This window comes from Equus quagga, chromosome 11, assembly GCF_021613505.1.
Source record: "Equus quagga isolate Etosha38 chromosome 11, UCLA_HA_Equagga_1.0, whole genome shotgun sequence".
Taxonomy (NCBI): domain Eukaryota; kingdom Metazoa; phylum Chordata; class Mammalia; order Perissodactyla; family Equidae; genus Equus; species Equus quagga.
Window position 1 is genome coordinate 67,428,878 of NC_060277.1, and position 11,788 is coordinate 67,440,665.

The window sequence follows — 11,788 nt, forward strand, 5'->3', positions numbered from 1 at the left end:
TGCAGGTGAGGATGCCCCGGGCTTCTCTCCCTGGGGCAGTCCTAATTCATACCATAAAAAAAGTCCACTGGGTCATATAGTTTGGCATGTAGGCCAGGTCACCTTGGGATTCTCTAGCTGGGGCAGCCTTAATCCACATCAATTCTACCACCCTTTTCCCGTGGGTACAATGATTGGTTCAGGGTTGAGCACCAGACCCAAACAGGGCCAATCATAGTCCTTCCCTGTATTTGATATGTGGGAGGGGTGGTGTAGTTTGAGGCAACATTAGATAGGAAGGCTTCTCCAACCGGGGACATGAATAACACGAAGCTCGTTGGGCAAAGGAAGGGCAGAGGAAGTAACACGTGACAAGCACACAGGTTCTGAGGAGAAACGAGCCAAGCTTGTTCAAGAGATAAGGCTAGCTAGCGTAGAATGCTGTTCCCATTGCCTGAACCGCTCTCCCCCTCACTCTTAACCTGGGTAAATTCCCGCAAACCTTCAGATCAGATTTCAGTCCAAACACCACTCCCTCCTGTAAGCCCTTTCTGACCTCAGAGCAGGTCTCCTCTCGCCCCAGCAGAGGACCAGCCTCTTCCAGAGATCTAGGGGAATGTGTTTACCAGACTCATGGAGCTTAGGGAAGGGAGCGACGGGATAAGGGGTGCGGGTTGGAGGCATTAAGGGGGTCGCGCAACCCCTACCCCGCGAGAAAGGGAAGCCAAATCCCAACTTCTCAAACCCAGATCCATGCTTGAGGAGCGACGGCAGCGCGCAGAGTGGCCGGTCACAGGGCGGAAGTGCATCCCTGGAGCCGTTCTAGGAAATCCGGAGGACCCAGCTCGTCAGTGATCCTGGGGCTGCAGTGGGCATCGTCCGGGACACAGGGCCACTCCAGGGAGCGGATTGTGCAGGCAGAGGCGAGATGGCACTCGGGTTAGGCCGAGAACCGCCAAAACGCAAGGCTGGAGAAGGTGAGGAGGCGTCGGCGCGCTGACCACCTGTGCCTCCGGCGGAGTGCGGCGCGCGCTGATTGGCTGGAGTGCAGCCCGGGTACCGGAAGTGGCCGATGCCCGTCGCCCGTGAAACCAGGACAACAGCTGCGGGTTCTGCGCCAGCGGCGGAGCGGCGCCGGGAGCCCGAGCGGAGCGGGCGAGGGGCTGCGGCGGCCTGCGGTGAGACCTCGTTCCGTCACAGCGGGGGGGAGGAGGGCACTGGGCTCCCGACTCCCCGGCCCGCGAGCCCCGCGGAAACCCAGCGTTTGGGCCCGTTCTTGACCCGGGCTCGCTGTGTGACCTTGGGCTTTACGGTTTCCATGTCCCCCCCTGCACACGAGGGCTCTGGGGCCTGGACACCGCCAGGGCGCATCCCCGCTCCAGTTCGCTGCTTGTCAGCCGCAGGGGCGGGAGAAGCAGGGACCCTTTCCTCGGTCCCGACGTGGGCGCCGCTGGGAGCTGTGCTTTTCTCAGACGTTCTATCCCCTAGTAAACCGCGGGGACGAAATGGCGGGCAGCGTCAAAAACTTAAGGCCCCTGCGGCAGATTGTGCCCCGTCCTGGCAGACAGGATGCTGGCTTCTGAGGGTTAGTCGTGAGAAGGAGGCAGGTTTGAGCGCAGAGTTGTTAGAACATTCTTAATCGTGCGACCCAGGGGGAGGACAGAGGAAAGGAGAATAACAGTGCCTTAAATTAAATATCCTCTAGATTGGCAGAAGGAACTTATTTTTACAAATAGCTATTGACATCAGCTATGTGTCAGACACTTTCCTAGGCTCTTTAGATACAAAAATGAATGAAGTGTCCTTAGTCCCCACGAGTGTCACAGATTCCTAATGCAGATAAGATGTTTACACAGATTCATTTACCAAATATTTACTAGGTGCCCCAAATGTGCTAGGCACTGGGAATACCAAGATGAATAGAACATCATCCTTGTCACTGTCTAAAGAAGATAGCAGACATGAAAATAGACTAACAATACCATGAAGTAACTACTACAAGATGAAGGAGATCTGTCTGTCTTGGGTTCAGGGGCAGGGAAGAAAATGGGACTGTCTGTGCATGAGCTGAATCTTGTAGGTGTTTGCTGAGTGCACAAGGTGGGCAGTAGTGTCTCAGGAAATGGGAATAACCTGTTCTCAAAGGCAAAGAAGCTTTAAAGAACAGCAAGTGTTTGAACTACCGGACCCTGAGCATGACTGCAGCTTCCAGCGGTCACTGGAGGGTGTGGGACAGGAGATGGGAAGGGGGCCAGGGGCCTGACCAGGAGGGCATTATGAGCCATGTTAAGTTTTTATTCTGTAGGCCTTGGGGAGCAGTGGAAGCGACATGATAACTATAGTACAAAGAAAGAGGTAAGTGAAAGGCTGGTTGAGAGGACCAAGAGAGGACCTCGTTGCTGTAGAGCTTAGTGAAGACTTTGGCAAGGAGGTGATCCTTGTCCAGATATTAAGCATTTGGTAGGCTCTGGCCTCTCAGAAGTTAAGGGAAAGTATTTGTATTAGTTAAGATGCTCTTCTCTGTAAGTAACAGAATCTAACCCACGCTGGCTTCAAAATATGCAGGTGTCTAAGCTCTCATAATTGGCAGTCGAGAAGTATAGTGGTTTCAGGATTGACTTAATCTAGTGGCCCTGGCTCCACTTCCCCTCGATTTTCTTAGCTCTACCTGCCTTTTTCCACAAGCTGGTAGTGAGATGGCAGCAGCAGTTCTAGGCAACAATATATAGAAGTCTTTCCCTGTGGTTGTCTCAGATAGCAGGAATCTATTCTCAGAAGCTTCCAGCTAACTTCCTCAAAATATCATTGACCCAGATGAAGGCATTTGTCCATTCCTGGACCAATCGCTGCTGGTTTGAACGGTCACTTGCAAGGGGGATGGTATTAATTTGACTGGGTTAACTCAGTTGTGGCTTACTCTTGGGTGCGGTCAGATCTCCTGCAAAGAGAGCAAGGCCACTGCAAACTTTTTTGCTCAAATACCCCATCAAATAATTTGAAAAGCTTTGTATCCCCTTACACATTTGTAAGTTGACCTCCAAAATGTTTCATCATTTTTTCATCATAAATTGTAATAGTTGCAAAGGATATTATTGTTGGTGTATTATAATTTGGACATTTCAAAATAAAACTTCATCCCAGTTTCCAGGATACCTGCCCTTGGTTCTGTGTGTTCACCACATTCTTTACCCTTTCTGTGAACTCCATCTGTTAGCATCCCACCTCCCAACTTCCCCCACTTCCTTCTCCTCCCTGTCTCACTCAGCCATCTCAGCTGTGTCCTGGATAACATCCCCAACCTCACTCCCTCAGTCTTCCACCTCACATGTCCCCAGCTTCCCAGCCTGCTCTGGGGCTTTCAGAAGCGGTGCTGGAGGAAGTCAGTGTAGCATGCTGACTGGCTCCTCCTCACACTGATGCTCTCCATTCCACTTGTCTCGTAGGGAGGTTGTGAATGTTTAACAAGGTAGTGGCTATAAATTGCTTAGCACACAGCACATAGTAAGTGCTCTTCATTTACTCTCCACATCACAGTGTCAGCGCACCCTCACTTCTCTCTTTCCATATTAACTCCAACTCTGCACATGCTACATTGAGTCAGAATGTCCTCTCTGTTACTTTTCTTACTGCTTCTGTACTTGGCGTCTGAGGCTTTGCTTGCCCATTCTCTATCCAGAATGCTGAGGTGCAGTCTGACCTGAAGTACTTGGAGGGGGTATACAGACACATTCTGTAATGGCTGTGGGCACGTGGATTGTTAAATGGGAATCAGTTTCTAGATCTTTGACTTCAGTTTGTATCCTTGCTTGAAAATGGGCCTGTGGCCTGTAGCTTTCTCTTTTCTCACCTCTTTCACAAGTGCTCTTTTCGTCTTTTATAAAAAAAGACATACCTCTTACTCACGTCCTCCTTGTTTTTCTGTGGCGCATCACTCTGGGGTGGAAAATCCTCTGGAGTGCCACACAAAGGGGCAGTTTGTTGAGGAAGTAAATGATTTTTGGACCTTTTGTAACTGAAGTCCCGATTTTTACTTTTAATAAAATATTAAAAAGACCTACTCAGACCATCTGCTGATAGATCTGCTGATAGATTAATTTTTGTTTACTACAAATCACAACGTGATTTTTGGCAGATAAAGTTCAAAGAATTAAGTGATATTGCTATCACAGGAGATTGCCGTAAACTGTGATTTAGGCAGTTTAGGCCAACTCAGGTCCAGTAACTCGGGTCGGTCTGATAAACATAACAGAAATGTGATTTTTAATCCAGAAAAGGGGATCTAGTCAGTTGTATTTTTTTTTAAGATTTTATTTTTTCCTTTTTCTTCCCAAAGCCCCCCAGTACATAGATGTATATTCTTCATTGTGGGTCCTTCTAGTTGTGGCATGTGGGACGCTGCCTCATTGTGGTTTGATGAGCAGTGCCATGTCCGCTCCCAGGATTCGAACCAACGAAACACTGGGCCGCCTGCAGCGGAGCGTGCGAACTTAACCGCTCGGCCATGCGGCCAGCCCCTAGTCAGTTGTAGTTTATCTGCCCAGTCTGCTCTCGGAAGTTTAGGGTAGAGGAGGGGCAGTCAAGATGGAGGGTAGGAGAAAAGAAGTCAGAGCAGGAACTGGCCGGGTACCTGTAATGCTGCTGCCTCACATGTGTGTTGATCTCCTTGGGAGATGAGACCTGGGATAGAGATGGATGTGGCAGATTGAGAGTGGGATAACTCCAGTCATTAAGACTGTAACACAGGGGCAGCCCGGTGGCACAGCGATTAAGTTTGCATGTTCTGCTTCTTGGCGGCCCGGGGTTCACCGGTTCAGATCCCGGGTGCGGACATGGCACCGCTTGGCAAAAAGCCATGCTGTGGTAGGCGTCCCACGTATAAAATAGAGGAAGATGGGCACAGATGTTAGCTCAGGGCCAGTCTTCCTCAGCAAAAAGAGGAGGATTAGCAGTAGTTAGCTCAGGGCTAATCTTCCTCAAAAAAAAAAAGACTGTAACACAGTGGTTTCCAAACCTGGCAGGGCATCAGAATCACCTGGGGCACTTGTTAAAAATACAGATCCCTTAGCTCACCCCTGGAGATTCTAATTCTGGGAGGTCTGAGTTGAGACTGGAAATTAGTATTTTTAACAGATTTTCCCAGTTAATTCTTATGCATCTAGCCTAATTCCAGGCTAAAAACCATTATTTAAGAATCATTCACTAAAAAGAAAAGATCTTCCTGCTATGATTGCAAGCCTATTAAACAGTTTTCAGTTTTATGTCGCTTCCCATGCAGATTTTCATCTAGGTAGTGATCTTTTCAAAGTTTTATTTCTTCCTGTTAATTAATAGGTGGGTATCTGGTTTGTGCATCAGTATTTTGTGAGTGAGGCCTTCTGAGCCTGCTCTCCTCGAGTGCATTGGAAAAAACAAATGCAGGTCTGCAGAGTCGAAGACCGTCTTTTGAACTACGGAGGCAGTGGTGGAGTGTCAGCAGCCCGGCCTGAAGAGACAAGAGGTAGGAGAAGTACTGAAATCTAGACAGTCAGATGATTGAGTAGGATAGGCTCCTTGAGAGGAGGAGTGACCTTCAGGGACATCACCAGCCCAAGGCGACCTCATAGGAAAGAGCCTGGGGAGTAAATACCCTGGCCTTACTCTGCTTCCTCCTTCCAGCCTCCTGATGGGGCTACCCATTGGTGGAGCACAACTGGGTATGCCGGATAGGTTAGCCGTCTGGGGCAGAGGGCAGGGGGAGAAAGGTGGAAAGATCTGGAGGGGAAAATGGAAGATAACTGGAGTGCTCTTGCATGTTAGCTTTGGCTTTCTAGGTTCTGTCCTTAGTCTCTGACAGTTCTCACACTATACTCATTACCGTCTGTGTGAGTACTCTCACGTCTGTCTCCAGTCCTAATGCTCAGAGCTTTAGACCAGTGTATTTTGATTGATTCATTGATGCCTCTGTATGGATATCTTGAAACTCATCTTGTCCAAAACAGAGCTCCATCTATCGTCTTACCTCCTCAACTAGCCACTCTCCGGTACAGTAGTCCCCCCTCAGCCACAGTTTTGCTCTCCATGCTTTCAGTTACCCATGGTCAACCACGGTCTGAAAATATTAAGTGAAAAATTCCAGAAATAAACAATTCATAAGTTTTAAGTAGTGCACTGTTCTGAGCAGCGTGATGAGATCTCATGCTTTCCCTCTCTGTCCTGCCCAGGACGTGAATCATCCTTCTGTCTGGCGTATCCGTGCTGTGCACACTACCAGCCCGTTAGTCACTTAGTAGCCATCTCAGCTATCAGATGGACTGTCATGGTATCACAGTGTTTGTATTCAAGTCACCCTTATTTTAGTTAATAATGGCCCCAAAGCTCAAGAGTGATGCTCCTGGCAATTCAGATATGCCAAAGAGAAGCCATAAAGTGCTTCTTTTACATGAAAAGGTAAAAGTTCTTGATTTAATAAGGAAAGAAAAAAAAACATATGCTGAGGTTGCTAACGTTTATGGTAACTTTTATTACGGTATATTGTTATAGATATTCTATTGTATTATTAGTTATTGTTCTTAATCCCTTACTGTGCTTAATTTATAAATTAAACTTTATCATAGGTATGAATGTATAGGAAAAAACATAGTATATATATAGGGTTTGGTACTGTCCATGGTTTCAGACATCCACTGTGGGTTCTTAGAAGATTTCCCCTGTGGATAAGGAGGGACTGCTGTATTCCCGACCTCGGTGGCACCGCTGTGCTTCCAGCTACCATTTCTCAAATAAAGGGAGATCTGGGCAGCATCTTTGACTCCTCCCTCTCCCTTACACCTAGAGCCAATCACACACCAAGTCTTACAGAATTTGACCTCTTAAACATTTCTCCAGTCTGTCTCCTCTTCATTCCCACTCCCACTGATGTCCTAGTTAGATCTCATCACCCCTTGCCTTGAGGACTGCATCAGCCTTCTAACTGATCGCCCTGTGTCCAGGCCTGCTGCTTTCTAGTTAAGCCACCAAATGGCCACTAATGTGCATTTACCTGAAATGCTAACTGACCACGGACTGTGTCACTCGGGCTTCAAAACCATTCCACGACTTTCGTTGTCTGAAGGATGAAGTCCCCTAGCTTCCCATTCCCCTTTGAGAATCAGCTTCCACAGTTAACTTCTACTGATGGTTGGATTGTGTTCCTCAGATTTGCTGTGGTGCACAAATGTGCTGCCCTAGGCACTTCAATATTAGCTCTGGGTTGCTTACTACCTGAACAGAGGCCAGGCTCATTCTCCTAACATTTGAAGCTCATTTCTGTGACAGAGATGGCTAAATCCCCAGGGCTGTTGTACCAGTTAGGAATAGGTTTGGCTTCACAAATAAATAAAAAGTGATGGCTTGGGGGCCGGCCCCGTGGCCGAGTGGTTAAGTATGTGTGCTCTGCTTCGGCGGCCCAGGGTTTTGCCAGTTCGAATCCTGGGTGCGGACATGGCACATCAGGCCACACTGAGGTGGCATCCCACATGCCACAACTAGAAGGACCCACAACTAAAAATACACAGCTATGTACCAGGGGGCTTTGGGAGAAAAAGGAAAAATAAAATCTTTAAAAAAAAAAAAAAGTAATGGCTTAAGCAAGGCAAAAGCTTACTTCTCTCTTGGATAAAAGAAGTCCAGAGGCAGGCATTCCAAGGCTGGTGTGGCAGCTCCAGGGAGTCATCCGGGACCCAGGTTCCTTCCAGCTCTGGTCTCGTCGTAGCGTGTGCTGGTGTATTCATGGTCCAAGATGGCACTCCAACTATGACGTAATGCCCCAGGCACAGCATGGAAGACGAGGGTTAGGAAATGCATCCCCTCACCCTTAAGGAGACTTCCCAGAAGTCTCATGCACTTTCACTTCATTTTACTGTCTCATTGGCCAGAATTTGGTCACATGGGCAAACCTAGCTGCAAATAAAGCTGAGGAATGTATTTCTTTAGCTAGGCTCATTGCCACACTAAATAAATTCATTATTCTGTTGCTGATGAAGCAGGGAAGAATGGATGTTGGGGTGACAGTTAAAATCTTTGCCACAGCCTTTTAGAAGTTAAAAAAATATATAGGCTTTAAGATCTATAAAAGTATTAAGAAAATTCCATGAAGAGGCTGATTACAAAATTAGTATGTAAAAATCAACAGCATTGCTATACGTATATATAAGTAGTGAGCAGTTAGAAAATGTAAGAAAAACTCACTAAGAGAAAAGACATACACAGACATTCTGGATATGAAAATATCAGGATAAGTTTGGGAATTTTATAAAATTATACTAAAATTTATTTGGAAAAATATGAGAATAGACAGAAAATATTTGAAACAGAAGACTGAGAGAGAACTTTCTCTAACATATTAAAAATTTTAATAAAACTACAGTAGGTTGAACAGTTTGGTATTGGAGTAGGAATAGATAGATCAATAGAACTGAGTGGAGTCCAGAAATTGACCCAAAGATTTATGGACATTTAGACTATGGTATAGGTGGCCTTTCAAATCTGTAGGGAAAAGAAAAGTAGGTATTGATACAGTTTACTAACCTTCTGGAGAAAATTGAGCTGTTACCTTACTCCATCCAAATGTAAGGGAGCCAAGAGTAGTTACTTCTGTTCTAGTTATAGGTAAGTCACATTAACCCTCTGCATGCTAACCCCTGTATATACAATTCCCTGATGTGTAGAGCTGGTGCGTACCACAGGACTGAACTATGGATATTGTGGTTACTGCCTCTATAAACCCCAAAGTTAGTTCTTTCCTTTTTTTTGAGGAGGAGGATTGGCCCTGAGCGGACATCTCTGACTATCTTCCTCTATTTTATATGTGGGATGCCACCATAGTATGGCTTGCTAGGCGGTGTGTAGGTCCACGCCTGGGATCTGAACCGGTGAACCCTGGGCTGCCGAAGCAGAACACAGGAACTTAACTGCTGCTCCACCAGGCCAGTCCAAAGTTGTTTCTATTAATTTGTCATTTTCACCCCTTCTCTGAACCTTTTCCATATACCCATCTATTAATATGGCCACCGTTTTCCCTCAATATTTTCCTTGCTACCAAAGTCAGGTTCCACTCCAACTCACTGTTAATATTGCAGAACTTTCATCAGCATCTCCTTAACATCTGTTTCCTATTTCTCTCCTTAAATCTCTTCCTCTGATAATTTCTCTCACTCTTTTCAGTCAGTGTTTGCTGTTTGTTGAGCATGTCCACCATAATCTTAAATCTCCTTCTTTAACAGCACCCTGTCATTTCACCAGATACTAGGACTGTGTTTGAGTGCTGTGAGCACCATGACAAAGCTCCATACTCCTCTAGCATTAGCTTCCTTTAGATATGATACAGCCACTTTACATACTTGCCCTCTCTCATTTCAGACTGTGAGATGGGGACTGAGAACAAGGAGGTGATTCCCAAGGAAGAAATTTCTGAAGAATCTGAGCCACATGGGGCAATATTAGAAAAACTTCCAAAGGTGGTTTGCCAGGGTCATGAGTTTGGAGCAGCATGTGAAGAAGACATGTTGGGGGAGCATTTGAGAGAGTCCACAGAGAACATTATGGAGCAGATGTCTCCTCAGGAGAGAGACTTTGCATCAGGGTTGATTATCTTTAAGAAGTCACCCTCAAGTGAGAAAGACCAGGAGAATAATGAGAGTGAGAGAGTCTGTAGACCCAGCCCAAACCTGATTGCACATCATCGAGGTCCTGCAGCCGAGGCAGTGAGCACATTTGCTGCCTCTGGCCAAAACTTCATAGAGAACTTGGAACCTAACAAAACACAGAGAAGTGCTGTGGGAGAAAAGCCTCATACTTGTAAAGAATGTGGGAAAGCCTTCAATCAGAACTCACATCTTATCCAGCATATGAGAGTTCATAGTGGAGAGAAACCCTTTGAATGCAAAGAATGTGGAAAAACATTTGGAACTAACTCAAGCCTTCGAAGGCATCTGAGAATTCATGCTGGAGAGAAACCCTTTGCTTGTAATGAATGTGGAAAGGCCTTCATTCAGAGTTCACATCTTATCCACCATCATAGAATTCATACTGGAGAGAGACCTTATAAATGTGAAGAATGTGGTAAAGCCTTCAGTCAGAATTCAGCCCTCATTCTACATCAGAGAATCCACACTGGAGAGAAACCATATGAATGTAATGAATGTGGGAAGACCTTTAGGGTTAGCTCACAGCTGATTCAGCATCAGAGAATTCATACTGAAGAAAGATATCATGAATGCAATGAGTGTGGCAAGGCCTTCAAGCATAGCTCAGGCCTTATTAGACACCAGAAAATTCATACTGGAGAAAAACCTTACCTGTGTAACGAATGTGGGAAAGGCTTCGGTCAGAGTTCTGAGCTTATTCGGCATCAAAGAATTCATACAGGGGACAAACCGTATGAGTGTAATGAATGTGGGAAAACTTTTGGCCAGAACTCAGAGATTATTAGACATATTAGAATTCATACTGGTGAGAAGCCCTATGTATGTAAGGAATGTGGGAAGGCCTTCAGGGGGAACTCAGAACTTCTTAGACATGAGAGAATTCACACTGGAGAGAAACCCTATGAATGCTTTGAGTGTGGAAAGGCTTTTAGGCGGACCTCTCACCTTATTGTCCACCAGAGAATTCATACTGGAGAGAAACCTCATCAGTGTAATGAATGTGCAAGAACCTTTTGGGATAATTCTGAGCTGCTTCTCCACCAGAAAATTCATATTGGAGAGAAACCTTATGAATGCAATGAGTGTGAGAAAACATTCAGCCAGCATTCCCAACTTATCATACATCAGAGAATTCACACTGGAGAGAAGCCTTACGAGTGCCAAGAATGTCAGAAGACCTTTAGTCGGAGCTCTCACCTCCTCCGACATCAGAGCATTCACTGTATGGAATGATCGGCAAAAGAAGAAGCTTTCTGTGGGAAAGCTGAAGTCGTACTTATTAATTTGTTCATAATCTGCACTCCAAGTTTTTAGATCAAATGAATGGACAGACCGTCTCTGTCCTTCCACTGATTTTTATTTAAATAGTTGAAAAGGATGATGCACTTTTATGAACTATTCATTGAGAAGTTTTAATGTACTGAGTTAAAGCATAAAAGCTGTTTCAGGCCTTAATTCTCCTCTGTCCCTTTTTCCTTCTTCCCTCCTCCCCTAGTGGATCACATGACATTAGGGGTCTGTTCCAGTCATCCAGCCTGAATTGTTAACTCTTCAGGAAAAATGGAGGAACGTGATTCCATCACCTCCTGAAAATGAGAGAGTTGACTCATTGAATGTTTTCCCCTGAAATGTCAGAAAGTTGTGGCCTAGAGGACACACCTTGTTTTCCTGTCCACTGTTTAGCATTGGAATAATTTAGTAAGCTTTTATTAGCTTCAAAATCTTCCAAATATGCTATCAAGTTCCCTTAGAAGATGGCAGCATTAATGAAGTGGGAAGCTTGGGTCATTTTACATCTCCCGCTGTGCTTCCTCGCCTGTCTGAAGAGGGTGCCATGATGGAGGAAACTGACAGGCAATTCACAGGATTCTAAGTGAAGGCCCTTAGAATCCAGAGGGGGTGATGAGCAAAGCCAGGGGATAAAGAAGTGAGGCCAGACTGCTTAGCAGGGGCAGAAGCAGCTCTTTAGCAGCTACTCCCCACTTGAGGGCTGCTCAGACTTGACTGCTCCCAAGAACTCTGCTGCATTCACTTGGCACCAGTTCCTGTTGCTGCTGACAGATCCTGTGTCAGGAAGTAGCCAGTGTCATCAGGACCTGGCCACAGTGATGAGCTGGTTCACCTGACTGACCAGGGCCTTCCCTCGC

At 46.0% G+C, this 11,788-nt stretch overlaps 1 protein-coding gene across 3 annotated transcripts; it reads left to right on the plus strand.

Annotated features, from left to right (window-relative positions):
• The first annotated feature begins 70 nt into the window (after window positions 1–70).
• ZFP3 (ZFP3 zinc finger protein) lies at window positions 71–11,041 on the plus strand. 3 transcript variants are annotated; one of them, XM_046677203.1, is made up of 3 exons: window positions 1,080–1,157; window positions 5,311–5,476; window positions 9,355–11,041. In XM_046677203.1, exons 2-3 carry the CDS (start codon window positions 5,392–5,394, stop codon window positions 10,872–10,874), a joined length of 1,605 nt encoding a protein of 534 aa, XP_046533159.1. In that variant the 5' UTR covers window positions 1,080–1,157; window positions 5,311–5,391; the 3' UTR covers window positions 10,875–11,041. The 3 variants fall into 3 exon arrangements, with proteins under 3 accessions (XP_046533157.1, XP_046533159.1, XP_046533160.1); XM_046677201.1 differs by lacking the exon at window positions 5,311–5,476 and having other exon boundaries at window positions 71–1,157; XM_046677204.1 differs by lacking the exons at window positions 1,080–1,157; window positions 5,311–5,476 and adding an exon at window positions 8,874–8,921.
• The last annotated feature ends 747 nt before the right edge of the window (window positions 11,042–11,788 follow it).